The following is a 15,394-nucleotide window of genomic DNA, read 5'->3' as shown; positions in this document are numbered from 1 at the left end:
AGGCAGTTCACCCTCAGCTCACTTTGGTCAATCTCCCTAGCACTTATGAAAATATTCTGCAGCCAATTTTATGCTGTGATGAGATGCTGAATGGCTTAAAATATAATCTGATCTGCCAGAAACAAATGATTGGGATAGCTGCACTGCAAAACTTCACTCTGAGTCTATGCATGCTACATACATTACAGAAGAACCGCTTTAGAAATGGTTTGCTAAATATGGCAAATGTGAGTGCTGTAGATTTGAAATGGCAGTACTCAGTGATGTCTGTTGCTGATGACTGTAGTAAATGCTCTCAGAGGTGGCTGACTGAAAATGATAGTGGCTGAAGCCAAGAAACATACACTTCTATTCTCCTTCCAACCATTGCACATTCTTTATTAAGCAGAATATTAAGTGTGAACAGCATTCATCTCCTAAAGTTCAAATTTTCGGAGGAAACGTCAGATAAATTCCACTCCAGCTTCTTTTAACTGCTTGCTAATTCAGTATCTATTGCAAACTGCATATGGTAGGAAAAAAAAATGGGATACTCATCTGGATTCAGAGTAAGGCATCCAAAATTAATTTGAGGAAAATGTCCTCAATTCAGCAAAGTGCTTCAGCTTTAAGCGTGCAAATAGCTAATGAATCACATGCTTAAAGTAAGACTCATGTATGTGCTTCTTGCTAAATTAGGTATAAATTACATCTCCATATCAAACAGCAGCAAAAAACCCAGTAAAAAGACAAAACAAAATACACAAAGAGAAGATAATCATGAAAGCTTTGGTTCAGAAGCAATGCTTGCTCGGACGTAATGCAGCCAACATAAGGTTTGTTTTGTTTTACTCAATCACTTTATTATTTATTGCTCAGTATCAAAAGGAATCAAACTGACATTGATTAAAGGCCATTGTGAGTTGTAGGTAATATTCATATCTTTGAATTCTTTCTTTCTTGATGCACATTGTAGGGATAAATTAAAATCATAGAAGACTCAAATAGGGAATCACAGTATGATGCAATCATGTAAACAATAGCACATATGTATAGATTAATATTAATTAATATTCTTTTGCCCACTTGACAGGTCTGATCAAAAATAGCAAATATTTCAATTCTAACAAACATTTGAGTTTTTTCTTTGAACTAGTGAATATATACATAAAAATCATATAAAGCAGAGTGGATTATCATGACTTTACTTTTTGTCTTGATCTTTAAGGCTTGTCAGAATCCTCCCTCTTCCCACTAAGTTCACTGGTTACTTAGGAGAATGAGCTGAGCAAATGTTCATTGTTTGCTCTGTAGAAAAGCCATTTATGAATTGCTGATATTCCCATAGAGGGAGATATGAAATCAGATACTTTTGATCAGCCAGAAGGATGTGAATTATTGGTGTAGACCGTTTGTATTACGAAGGACGATGTTTCAACAGTTGACACCCCTGTAACTTCCTCCTCAGCAATTAAGTGATAAGAGCTGCAAAATGCATCTGAAGAGGCTGCAGCCTGACCTGCTCTGTGAGCTTCTGGTCATGTGTAGCACAGCGCTGGATTTCATAAGGCTTTGCATAAGGTCAGCTGTTGGGCATCCCAACTATGAGACCTGGGCTGTGCAACACAGATTCGAACTGCCTCAATATAAGGAAGCAGACTGGACAACATCTTTTTAGAAACAGTGTCAACTTTGCAAAGGCGTGTACTAACCTGGCAGCATCTGGATTTCTTCTTGCAGCGTTGGCATACAGGACATCCATTTGTGGCTAATTGCAGTAGTATTAAAGACTGGCACTCAATCTCAGGCTGGTCAAATAAGGCGTGAATTCACCAGGGAGCTTTGGGACAGGACTTAATCTCTATGTCATAATATATACTAAGCTGTTTAAGTGTATTTGGTGCAATTACATCCAATTAAATGCTTGGAAATTAGGTTCACTGTTTTGGAACATCTTAAGGCCCCTGCTCAGCAACACGATTGGCACCGGCTGACTTGTATAAGTTGGTCAAAATCCACAAGTCCCACAGACTGCTCTCCAGATCTTATACCCTAAACATATTTGAAGATGGAGACTTACATGGACAAACCAGACACATCTGTGCAGTTGCACTGGGACTGAGAAGGCTTATGGGAGGCTCACAGTTGTTAATGCCAAGGAGGTACTCATGTGAGTGCATTTACCGATGAATCTGCAGAACTATTTTAGCAGATGAAGACGACAACTTTGGTGGGTGACCACAATGCTAAGACACTCAGTGCCTTACTGTCACAAGTTCTGGGTTTAGGTACAGTCTTCACTTCTGTGCGCAGTCTGTCCTTTCCTAGTGTTTTCAGTCTTCCAGGGGGTTAGTTAACTGTCTTTTTTTTATATATATATATATAAATAGGATTAACATATAAAATCTTATAAGTGCAATAAACACAGAAAAATACAAAACATTTCAAGCCTGTGGCTCTCTCTCAGCATTCTTCCCATTTTCTCCCTCACCAGATAAGGATGCAGGAAACACAGAGGGACACTTCCAAGAAGGCTCTTGAATCGCAGGGCAGGCCATTTTTGGGAGCTATGAGAGCAGCCGTCACACCTGGCACACACTGAGAGCTTTTGTTTGTATACAGAGAAAACAAAGGACATACAAGGTCGCTACTCTTTCATAAGGTAAGATTGCACAGAAAGAGAAAGCTGCTGACCTCCAGGGCACAGTGCACTTTTTTGAACTGACGTCCACATGGTGACTCCAAACTGCTTTGATATGAGATTAACATCAGGAATAAACGCTTAAACTGATCAGTTGATACAGGGGACAGAGCTGTAGAACCACAGCCACACTTTACTACAAGCATTGGGCTGTAGTATGAGGACACTTTGACTGGTATTCTTCCCTCCCTCCCAAACACACATCTCCAACAAGAAAGCAGTCCAACAGTTTTCTAAGACATGAGACTTGAGTTTAGTCCTTTAGAACAGCTGTCCATTTCCATCAGGGTTGCAATAGCCATCTTGCACCAGAAATCACCCCAGACTTCTTTTTCTTACCTTATTCCTATTAGTTTCCAAGGGCCTCTCATTTCCCTAGAGGTTTCTGACTGTATTTTCTTTCAATCATTCCACTTTTCTTATTTCTTAGTGTTGCTGCGGCAGTCTAAATGTCTTTTTCTTCTTGTAGTTGCAGTTTTCCCACTGTTTCCCTGAACATCTGCAAGACAGCCCATCTGGATTGACACAGTGTGAGATGAGGCAGACAGGCATTGCCAACAAAGGGCTCCTACTGCAGCAAGCGGGCTGTTGCAATCAGATGTTTTCTAAGACGTCTATGGGGACAAAGCCTTTCTTCTTCCCACTGTATACTTTGATGAAGCCATCGTGTTCCTTTTCTGAAGTCACGCAAATCTGGATGCAAAGAAGGTATAAAAATAAAAATCTCTTTGCTATGATGAAGAGATAAATTATTGAAATCTATTTGTCTGGTAGGCTGGACACTGTGCTGGTTGCTTCTACAGGTAGTTTAGAATCACTGCTTTGACAAGAAATTCAAAGTCATATGCTCAGAGCATTACCATTCCCCCTGACTCTCTGAAGTGCCGCATATGAATGAGAAATGTTAAAATCATTAACACCCTCCTGCAGGATCAAATATTTTGAAGCTTGAATTACAACTTCAACCTAGTGTAACTATCGTGATTTAGTTGTCTGTGTATGAGAGATGTGGGTAATTCAGATCACGAGCTACCAGGCTCCCTCAGCAGTTGATGAAAAATAATCACAATGCCAAGGTGGGTCACTCGTAGCAGCTGATCTGAATGCAGGCATATTCTCTTTGGCATATTTGCCAAAGTGCTTCTCAGATGGGCAATGGGTCATGTTATTCACTCAGCTCTCTCACCTACAGGTGCCTGTGTCTATTTTGGATACCAAAGTATGTGACCTGAATACAGCTTAGCAAGTGTGTGTGCACAACTCCTGTGCCTAACAGAGGTAAGCGTGATGGAAATGGTATGGTCTTCACAATAGTGCAATATATCATGTTAAGGATCTGCATTTCCTGAAGACCTTTGTGAAGTCAGGTATTTCCTTCCATTTTAGGGCCAATCTGAGGCTACTTTGGCAATGGATGAGCCATTTGAAAGCACTAGTACTTTGACTGGGCGCTTGAGCACAGAGGCATAAAAATTAAGATTTTTTTTTTCCAAACATCTGTGCTAAAGAAAGATACATTTCCTACTACAATTCAATTACAGTTAAAAAATAGGCAGAAAGCTAATGGTGCTATTGAGATCAACTCACTGATTTCTCATGATGAAAGTGCCAGGTCTCTTAAGCTCTGTATCTGGATTAATACTCACAAAGGCTTTATCTGATGGGTTTTTACAGTGTTTAGTTACAAAAATTCAGAGAGTATGAAATGACCCAAAATGGCTAAAAATGTCCCTGACTAAATGCATTTCAGCATGACTCTTAGAAATCATATGGTGACACCTAAATAACGTCTCTCAACTGTGGGTTGTATTGTCCTCTTATTGCTACATGCCTAAAATTTGCTTGCAGTACTGATGCTGCTAGTTGGAAATGAAAGGCTATATGAAGGAGGTGAAGATGTTTCATGTTTGCCACCCCCAGTATTTGGAAATGGTCAGATGTATCTCTGTAGCTGAAAACAAGGGTTTGAAAAACATACATGCTCATTAATATTCTTAGGCTACCTACTTAATTCTATCTGAACTGCATTCCTGGGTCAGAATGACTGAGCACACCAATAGAGTTGACATCCAATTAAAACAAAATAATATATTGTTGTTTGGGCTAAATCACACAGAAGGAGAGAGAGAGAAGTATGCAATTGATGCTGTTTTTGTTCAGGTGCTGTTGCAAAAGAGCCAAGCTAATTTTGTGTGATGGATCTCTAGCACAGTAGCAGCTCCCTGGGCAGTCACATCATCATTTGAAGCAGAAGTGTGTGAAGCAGAGCTATACAGGAAGGTTCTTCTGAGTATTATGAGATGTTGCTCTGTCTTTGAGGAAGACTATGAAAACCTCAACAACTAGAGAAAAAGCCTACAAAGTAGCACCAGATTAAGGATAAACGAGCACAGCAGAGTGTTCAAAAGTAGGGAAGAGCACCTTGTTTGAAAGATGCCCATTCTCAGTTGATCCCTGCATGGGAAAATAAACTTTTGCAGGCTCTCTGTAATGGGCCTGGCTTGTTAAAAGGAATGCCTGACTCCATCACTATGTTACCTCCTGACTAAAAAAGTCTGACAGACCTCTTCCCTGATGTCTTGCACTGTCAGCAGAATGATTTGTGGGCAAAAGGAAAGTACAGAACTTTCTGAACAGAGGTTTTCTTTATCTTTGGAGTGGAAAAAGGACAGCAGATTTGAACTTCAAAAAATTTTCATTCTGCTGCTGTTATTTAAGCTTTCCCTGATATCAGCGGGAATGCTTTGCTATAGCAAGAACTTTAGATCTTCACTGGGTATATGGAAGACAAGGTCTTTCTGCAAGATTTTCTCTCACTCCTCATACTAATACATTAATACATTAATCAATCTGCACTCTCACAAACTCCAGCTGAAGTTCTCTCACACTAATACTCTAAGCCCTGCCTGTGCCAGCCCCTGAATGGCAGAAGCTTTTCCCACTCTTTCCCAAGGAAGGGGTTGAATGAAGGGCAGGTTGAGCCCGGCTGCAGCACAACACCCTTTACTAATATGGTACAAGTCAGGAGGTCCCCAAGGCTGCAGCAGCTGCTGGAACTTTGCACAGCTCTGGAGATTCTCCAGATTCTGCACTTTCAGAAAAGGGGGAATGCAACTCCATCTTTGGGCACATTTGTCCTCATTGCCTTTTGTGAGTATTGCCAAGGGTTTCATCCACAAGCCTTGGGATCTGGGTTTCTTAGGTGGGTGTGAATCAGGAGGAGTATGTGGTGGTGTACAGAGTTTTGGGCTCCACCTGATGAATCAGCTGTCGCTGAGGACTAGTCCTGGTGACAGCAAGTGTGGTGGTTGTGAAGGCATAGCATGCCTAGCTGCCATCAGACACCCACAGTTCACTGCATCCAACTGGAAAATGCTTGAAATGACAGCTGCTCAGGCTGGTGTGTTCTGGGGGCAAGGTGGCTCAATTCCTCTGTGAATTCAGCAGTAACACAAATGGAGACAAACAGTGTGGGTTTTGTTTTTAGAAAGAAAATAGAAAGTGCCCTGGCTCAAGAGATTATGAATGGAGTAAGTCATGGGATAAGCAATCACATCTCAGGCTATTTCTCAGTTATCAAGCGATCTACAGAAATAACTGAAAGTGGGATCTAGTATTATAAAGTCACTTTCTCATTCTTTCATCTCATTTTTCTAAAAAAAGAAAAACCAAACAAAACAAACACATGACAAAAATAAAGCAAACTACTGCTCAGATCCTGATTGATGTCTGAACTTGTCAACATCTGCCCTCGGGATTTCTTTATCCCTCAGCAGGGGAGATAGAAGCAATCAGGAAATGATCCTTCAAGCTGCTCTCAGAACTCTCCAGTGCTTCTAAGTCCTGTGGCAAATTCTCTTTGTCCCAGAGTAACTTTGAACTTGCTCTAGTTTTCTGTAGCTGTCTTCTGCTTATCTTCTCCCTTTCACATATTTAACCTGTCAGTAACAGGCTAGTTGTGATGAGACAGGAATTTGCTTATGAGGTCAGCACAGCTTCAAGAGCTGTTCTGGAGCCTGGAGACAGTGCCAGGTCAAGAGGTCTGAAAGCTCATGCCTTCTGTTTGTCTCTGGCAGTGACAGCACAGGGACATGGTGAGTTTCCACATCTGCTTGTGTCTACGCACTGAAATTTTTGCTTAAAAGTAAGCTCTGTGGATAGAAATGGTAGATAACTCAGTTTTCATAGTAATTTGGCTGCAGTGCAGAGTATGATGATAGGTTTTATATCAGCTGCTTCACTAGCTTTTGGACCAAGATCAACAGCTTGTTTTTCATATGACATTTGTTCAGGATTTTAAAGATGACCTGGATACAAAATGTGCTGTGCTCAGGTTCTAGACTCTTCCACAACGTGTGTGCCATTCTGAGTCTCTGAATAAATGTCCCAGTTAAACAAGACAAGCATCAGTGCAAATGTGAAATAGCTGGAGAGAAAGACGCTTTTTCCCTCAAGCCTAGCTGTGAAAAGTAGCATCTATTGCAGGGGAGTAAAACTTTAGCATCACTTTCCAATCTGGATTTGTTTCAGCAGTGCAGCCAAGTCATTCTTTAAGAAGTTCAGATACTTCTGGAGTACCACAGAATGAAAGATGTGGGGCCCTAATGTGATTCCCAGGCAGCAAGGTGAAAAGCCAGACACCAACAAAACATATGAATTAATGAGAAGACTTGAGGCAGGTGAATCCCCTGGGACCAGAAACCTGGGTTGCAGTCCTGCCCTGTTGAATCCACTCTCCAGGATGAGAGCCTGGATCAAAGTCCATTTCTGGGCTCTTGTCAGGTGGCTGGATCAGACCTGAATGTAGCTGCTGATATACACATACCTAAAAGTCACTCCTGCTGAATGGGAGCAACAAAAGGGATATGGATGCCGTGGGGACAGCAAGGCTGACAGCTCTGGTTCAGAAGCTGCAGTCATCACAGCTATGGCCTTTTTTGCAGTCACTGTGGAACCCAGATGGGAGATGCTTCCTGCAACAGGGCTACTTTACATCAATGACATTTATAGAACACATCCATTGCAAAATGGATCTGTTGCACTGACCTTTATGTAAACTCACAGCCCACATTTGGATGAGGCAGAGAGTTTCTGATTGCTAACCTCATTACAGATGTCGTGGTTTGGGGTTGTTTCTGTTTCACAAGATCACTTGTGCAATTCAAAATCAATAGTGTCATTTAATCACAAAGAGCTTGGTCCTAATGTGGTTTATATTTGTATGCTTGTCAGAGAAGCTGCCAGTAAAGAGTGTGGGCAGGATTTTCTTAAAGAGGGCATTTCCTTTATTTAATTAGGGTGCTAGAAAAGGAGGAGCAACAGACATACAAACAATAGAATGTTATTTCTTCTTTAAAAACAAGGCTAAGTCTGCCTTTCTCCTGCACTTATCCGATTGAGCCCAGCCACTTCTACACTGGTTTCAGGAACTGCCAGCACACCCTGAACTCCAAGATGTTGCTGTTTCTGAAGCAGTACTGCTTATTCCCAAGCTGAATTTCCTATTTCATACTGAATTTTTCAAGGAAACCTTGGTGAAGATAAACCCGTGCATCTTGCATAAGACGTGCAAATGTGCTGCTTTGTTTTACCCTCCGTTTTCTCCCTGAGTATTGGCCTTGCCAGAAAGGTCTGCATGAAGCTGAAAACCCAACACACTATTCATAGGACATGAAAACAACAAATGATTCCAGAGAAAGCCTCACCTACTGTGCTTCAAACTTTGAAAATGTCTCTATTCACCTGAAATGGAGCCACAGATTCCTTTGTGTAAAAAAACACCCATCTTTCTTTTTGCCTCTTTCCTTACAAATACAGACTACCAACCTGAGAACATTCATGTACAAAAGAGATGGCAACCTGCAGTATAAACCATGGATGTTATCAAGCATTATACTGAAAATTCATATTAAAGGAACAGGATAAGTTTTCCTGTTCGCCTTCATTGTAAGAATGGCTCTGAACTCCTGTAAAAACACTGCAGAATTTACCCCAGTGAATTAACACAATAAAATGAAGACAATCTGCCATACTATAGTTACACAAATTTATGAGACCAGTTAATGAGTTTTTCTAGCTAAAGTGAGACTTGACAGGAATTGGTAGCAATGAATAATTTCTCCTCCTTGCTAATCTAAAACAAGTCAGTGCTTTGCATGTACTACAAATATTGTGCTCCCAGGACTCTGAATGCTGTGAGACAGCTAAAATGGCTGCTTAGACCCACAGAAATCCCCAAGCAGAATGCAAAAAAGAAAGAATTCTGCAAAACTTCTTCCAGAAGTCCTATTCAGATTATTTTCTTTTTCTTTCTATGCCCTCCCTTTTCTTTAACTCTCTCGATGGGAGAAATAAACACTGGGGAAATAAAGGATGGAAAATAAGAGAAACAGCTGAAGAAAGAAGGAAGGGAGGAAAATTGAGCCTGGAAATATAAAATAAATGTTTGAAGTAAAAAATTCCTGGTAACAAATACATTTTCTTTCACAGCACGCAGTGTTGTTCCTCAGGAAAGGAAGGGCTGTTCTGCTGAAGAGAAGAAAAAAATAAATGGTACCCTTGAGGAAGTGATCTCTGAGGCAGGCACACATCCTGTGGTCTGGTCTGGCCCATGGCCCTATGCTGCTACCACATGTTGGCCCTATGCAGGTTGCCAGCTCTCACTAGGCATAACTGAACTGTCATAGGGGGCTCAGTCCCTGTATGGGACTACAGGAGCAAGCAGATGAGTTTTTGGAACTCATTCCATCTCAAAATTTCTCAAAATGGCCTTGAAGTTCTTTGAGCATCCCCTTTGTAAGATAATCTGTGCGAGGATGGAACATGCTCTTACCACCCTGAGCTCACCTGCTGCTTCAACCTTGTCTCTGCCCCCCTGCTTTAACCAGATTTTCATTTCACATTAACCCTCAGCATTTGTTTGAGGTAGATAGGGATAAATAAGAAGGGAAGGGATAGACAAATAGGATGGATTCATAATCCCATTTTTACCCCTACCACAGACAATGCCTCGCTCCTCACTGCAAGCTCCCTTGTGAGCCTATTAGGAACTAGGAAACAATAAGAAGCCATTGTGCTCAGATGCTGCTGCCAGACCTGCCCACTTAACAATTGTGGTCTTGTGAGAAATGAGGCAAGAAACTGCACCCTCATTGCCTGCAGGAGCAGCCACACTGACAGAGAGGATATGGTGTGCCTGCTGACAAGAAAGGACTCAGACTGCAGCCCTTCCTTTGTGCTGGCAAGCAAATCTCCACACTCCCATTTCCTCAAGCTTCTGCATTGTTAATCCTAGAGCACAAAAGGTGCCAAACCTCCAGCCTGGCCTTGGTAATGACTTCTTTCCTGTGTGCACAAATATAAATAATAAAAAGAAGAGCAAGGTGAAAAAAAAAAAAAGGCACATTATCTCTTTCCAGTAACTTGAAGGTTGCCAAATGTAGTAAGTGCACAGGGCAGCTGAAATACATTCCTGTTACTGTATACTACGCCTTCCTTAAAAAGCTGTGTATACTCAAGGACTGTTAGCATTAGTACATTATGATGTGCCACAAGGCAGCAGCAAAGGCACGAGTTAACCTTACCCACTGCTGGAGTGATGTATTACAAAAGTTCTGAGTGGAAAATGTGTAATCCTGGAGTTCACTCTAATGCTGATTTCTGCTCCACTTTGCTAAAATCAATGGCTTTCCAGGCACTGAAAGGCAAACACCTCCTGGTGACGTTATATAAACTGCCAAAGGAAAGGAAGGTGGAACAAAACTGGGCTTCATAAAATACAGTGATAGAAAGCCAGCTTCCTGTTTTGTGCAGGGTTTGGAGAGTTTAGCCTGTGGGTGGCTGTCAGCCAGCCATCCTTCTATCTGCATGACCCTATGCCACACTGTTTTGAGCCAAATTCTTCTTTCACTTTACAGCAGCAAACATTTATAGCAGTATTATCAGATATACGGAAAGACTGGCAAAAATTCTGTTTACAAGTGCACTTAAAATCAGATCAAAGGCATAACAGTGGCTGTGGTTTCCACCTTGTGAACCCACCCGAATAACCCAAGCCAGAAGGAACTGCTGAAAATATGCCAGGTGAATGGACTTTGTGAATCTTCACTGTATGTGGTGTACTATAACTCCCACTTGCTGCTTAAATTATGACTTGTAGAGAGGATATGCAAGTAGCATCACAAGCTATTAATGACTACAGATATTTTACAACCAGTGAATAAGGGATAAATTTAAGATTTACAGTTTTCTCTGTGATGTCTTAACTCCGCTCCTGCTGAAGCTGAAACAATGTGCTGTGTTTATGTTTAGGAAAGGTAAGGTCTGGGAAGGGAGCTACTCTGTTTTATTAGATTAGCTTAATAGCGTGGAGGAGAGCAGACCATGTGTTAGGCACTCAGGCCTACCCCTACAACTCTGTTTTCCAAGCTGTCCCTCTGAGGAGACATATAAATATCTTTATGAACACCTGTAAGCCTGTAAACTTAGGCCACAATAAATAGGAAGAATGTGTTAGCTGGTTAGTACCTCATTACCATGTTAATGGTAAATCTTGAAAACAGCTGAACTGCAGTGAACAGCATCTGTCTGTGTCCATTTTGCACCTTCCCTCTGGTCACATCAATTTGACTGTGGGATGCTCAAGTCTGCTGGGAATTCAGCCCAGTGGGTCTCCTTGCATTTACCTGGTTCTCTTTCAGAGTTATCTGCCCCTGCTCCTTGCAGCCAATGAATGTCCTGATACATCTGTAAATCTTCTCATCATGTTGCACTCTTTGAACGAAGTTAGCAGGAAAAAATCCAGTTCTGTCATCAATTTTTCCCTGTGGAGAAAATGTGTTGACAGAAGAAAGCTGTTAACAGCAGTAGCTTTAATGCAAGCTCAGTATTGAAAATAATGTATTTTTTCCCTTTGGAAATGAGAGAGATAGATGCACAGTAATTAGAACATACCTTCCACCAGTCTTCATTGGAGTCTTCCAGAAGAGTGATCATATCCCCTGGCCTGTAATTAGAAGAGGAAGAGTGGATTAGGATGACTCTTAATAGCTATGCTGCATCGGCTCCCACAGTTACCTTCTAATAGGAAGGCAGTCCTTCCTTGGTCATTTTATCTGAGCATTTATTGCAGGTAGACTCAGTGGGGCAGAAAAGTTTTCTTAAATCATACTAAGGAAAGTAGGAAGAGAATTGCTGTATGTTGGGGCTAGATCTTTATCGTGAGACAACACCTTCTGTGAACAGGAATTTCTGCTTCCTGTTTAATAAGAAACTGTTTAAAATGCAGCCCCTATTTGTTACAGGCATTATCTTGTTACTTCAAGACATTTTGCATTGTTGGGACACACTACTTTATCATCTGTGTTTTCAAGCTGTGATTGCAGAAGGAAGGCAGCAGGAAAATGGTTCTATTTAACTGACAAAGGCAATTAGTCAGCAGGGATATAATTTTGCCCAGGAATCTTTTTTCTTTTTTTTTTGAATGGGACATATTTACCTCTATATACCTCAATGCAGGGTTGTAATTGCTAAGTATCAGCATCCAGCTGACTAGTTCCAAAGCAGAGCTAAGAGAATAATTTGGCTGGAAATGCTAATAGTGAAACATGCCGCGCTGATTTTGTACAGGTAGTTGAACAGTTATTTGACTTCCTTTCCCCATTGGTGGCACTTCATTAACGTTATTGTGTAATTATAATCGCACTGTGTTGCAGAATGTAAGTGGCAGCCCATTTGCAAATGGATTAACCTCAGAAATCTGTCTGCTTGATAAGAGGCATCTCTTTGATCTTAACAAAATTAATGGTTGACCCTTAATTATTTAGCTTTCCTTGCATATCATGTTAGTCTCTTTGTATCAGTGAGGTATCAGCACAAGAGTCTGACAACACACTGAGGACATGTGATAAATAGAGAATTTAATGGGCTCTTGCAGAACACACATAGAAGACATGCACTTGTCCAGCTGGAGAGCCTCTTTGGTCTATTTGCCCAACAGTTATCACTGCTGCTAACAAATGGAGATACAAGAATTTAGTCTTTCCTCTAACACGGCGGGGTTTGAACCTGAATTTTTAGGTTTCAAAGGTGCTATCAATAAGGCAATAGAGTAGGCTTTTCCCTCTTTGGGAAGCTGTTCCATTGCGCTTGGAATAATTAAATGTTCTTGCTGTGAGAAAGGAAGCTAGAGAAAAGAGATGACTTGGTACTCTTGTGGTAAAAAAATTCTTCCAAAGGAAGAATTCTATCCAAAGGAAAGGACATCCAAGTCCAGTTAATATTTAATATAAGATACTTGGGTTTTGAAGGAGCCTAATGTGTCACTCCAAAGTGAACAGGCTGTAATGTTACTGGCACCCTGACACTGCAAGGAGGAACATCTTCAACAAGAAAGATTTAGAGAATTCTACCTTTTAAATACCTTCCATCCTGTTGAGTAGAAAAAAACTTTGAAGAAGAAAAATTTCAAGTTGTCAGAGGAAGAGGGCAACTGAACCTGAAGTCTTCCACATCAGTGGTCTGAGCACTGAGATTTTACATACAAGACCTGCAAATTTAGCTGATACTTTTTAGTACAGGACTAACATTGATTTCTGTAATCTGAAAGGATTCATAAATAGAAGTTCCAGGTGAACCTATATTATTTTTCCTGCATAGATTTAGGCTTCAAAATCCCTAATAGGGGGCAATCTGCTTGGTGTTTACTGCTTATTGAAATGGTCCTGTGGACTTACCCTATTTTTTTAACTCTGCATCACAGCCCTGGACAAGTACTCTGCTCTACCTCAGTGTTCTAGACGTCAGTAGGTGCCAAGATAGGCGCTTATAATGCAGTATTTGAAACCCTGTGTGCCTTACTCCAGAACTTACTTTAGGCACTGTAAAATATGGCTATCTCTTAGAATAAGCTTGTTACTGGACTATCCCTTTTTAGTGAAGCCAGAGCTCTGGAAAGCAAGACTGATTGCTTCTGCTGCTGAGGAAGGAAGAAATCAAGGTTATGTCAAATACGAATCGCTGCTGAAATCAGGACTGTCACCTCTCAGCTGCAGCCGTCTCCTGCCCATTGCATGCCCTCATATGAGTGCTCAGATCTCCACAAATCTCCCTTAACATTTCCTTCCAGCTCATCTCCTTCCTCTACTAGTTCTCTTCCTTCTATTAAGATGATCAGTGTCCCTGACTTGGGCTGCCAGGACAGTCCATATCAAATCTTCACAATACTGCTGTGCTGAACCCATCTCCAGAAACTCAACTTTGTTGAACAAAAATTTATCCAAATGACCTGAATCCTTCCCTGCAGGTAGCAAACTGCATTACTAGCTATTTAGCATCACTTATGAAACAGTGTTAATCCATGTATTACTGAATTTCTGGTCATGGGACAGATAACTTTGCTGTAGCCTAGTGACGATATTCCAAAGCCTGACTCTTGTCTCCATGGAAAGAGCCTGTCACTAATGACCATTCAGGTTGTAGGCCATAGGTTGTTTGGGCCTTCCATAGGAGGGACAGGGGAATTTTGGAGAATGATGCATTTTCTGGTTTTCTGTGTCTGGCTGAGGATGCCAGAGGATATGTGTCTGAACGGACTTCCTCTCCAAGGGAAAATTGCTCAAGCTGAAATACACCTATAAAGGACTAGGATGCAAAGCGGGATCCCTCAACCAGAGTGGCTGGCAAGTTGCACTAAAGGTCACCATAGCCTGTGGTTATTTCCTGAAGAGCTGTCATGCCTAAAATAATGATCAGGAAATGCTACTAAAACAGAATGACAGGGAAACTTGTTATTTCTGCCTTACATCCCACCCATTCTTCCCAGAGCAATGAGAAGATTCAGCTGGGAATACTAAAAAGGAGATGCTGACAACAGGGGCATTTCTCTGGCAATTCCTTAAATTTTGTGGCAAGTGCACAACTGTTATCACGTAGAGAATGCCTTGGAGAGAACCGATGCATTTGAAGTCAACAGCTCTGAGAAGGCCCTCAAAATATGAAGAGCATGAATCAAGCTTATTGCACTCAAAGAAAAGTTGCTCTTACACTTCGGTGAGTTTGGATTAGACCATGAGATGCTAGCAACTGATGCAGAACTGAGGCAGGAAGTGTTAAAAACTAATAATTGAGAAGGACACTTTGCAAAGCTCAGGATGCATTTTCTAGCGTGAAAAAAATGCCATCCATCAGCTGGAAATCATTCTTTTTTCTCATCCATAATCTGAATGAGGGGGAAAAATCAAACAGGACTTGCAAAGCATTCAGCATTAGCAGGACAGCTGGCGAGGAATTCCTAGTTGAAAATTTATGTTTGAAAATGACAAAGCAACTGAAAACTGGATATTTTCTAGTGAAAAGCCCCCTTAGTCCTTGTATAGGAATTGCTGAATCAAGTCCTGAATCTCTGATTGACCACCTGAGGCAAGCAATGAGTCAGCCCTGAGAGCACAGGTGAAGGCTGTGCTATTGCACAGCTGTGCTAATGGAAGGGGTGGAGCCTGGCTGCACCTCTCCTAAACCCACTTAAGGGCTGACTACCACGTGGAAAGGCTTTCTTTTGGAGACTGCTTCTTTTGGAGTCTTCTCAGCAAGCCCAGGACAAAGGTAAGCTTTCTGTTTATTCTTCTTTGGTGTGATAACCTGTTTAGCCAAACTTTTTTGTATATTTCTTAATTATGATATCTGTATAGTCATTGATTATATGCTTCTGAAGTGACA

The 15,394-nt window shown here is 41.2% G+C and overlaps 1 protein-coding gene and 1 long non-coding RNA gene across 6 annotated transcripts in view; one reads left to right on the top strand and one right to left on the bottom strand.

Moving 5' to 3' along the window:
• Positions 1-337: 337 nt before the first annotated feature.
• STAC (SH3 and cysteine rich domain) overlaps positions 338-15,394 on the bottom strand; it is a 253,811-nt gene continuing 238,754 nt past the window's right edge. For all 4 annotated transcript variants that reach the window (XM_048950686.1, XM_048950687.1, XM_048950684.1 and 1 more), the window contains 3 exons: positions 11,633-11,684; positions 11,365-11,502; positions 338-3,373 (listed from right to left, as the gene is read on the bottom strand). In XM_048950686.1, the coding sequence (XP_048806643.1) occupies positions 3,275-3,373; positions 11,365-11,502; positions 11,633-11,684 (289 nt within the window). In that variant the 3' untranslated portion in view covers positions 338-3,274. The remainder of the gene's footprint in view (positions 3,374-11,364; positions 11,503-11,632; positions 11,685-15,394) is intronic.
• LOC125695774 (uncharacterized) overlaps positions 11,705-15,394 on the top strand; it is a 43,754-nt gene continuing 40,064 nt past the window's right edge. The window contains exon 1 of one of the 2 annotated variants that reach the window (XR_007378058.1): positions 11,705-15,280. This is a non-coding gene — a long non-coding RNA (uncharacterized LOC125695774). The remainder of the gene's footprint in view (positions 15,281-15,394) is intronic. The other variant, XR_007378057.1, reaches the window with a different exon arrangement.

This window comes from Lagopus muta, chromosome 7 (genome assembly GCF_023343835.1).
Source record: "Lagopus muta isolate bLagMut1 chromosome 7, bLagMut1 primary, whole genome shotgun sequence".
NCBI classification, from domain to species: Eukaryota; Metazoa; Chordata; class Aves; order Galliformes; family Phasianidae; genus Lagopus; species Lagopus muta.
This window is presented reverse-complemented; position numbering and strand designations above follow the sequence as displayed.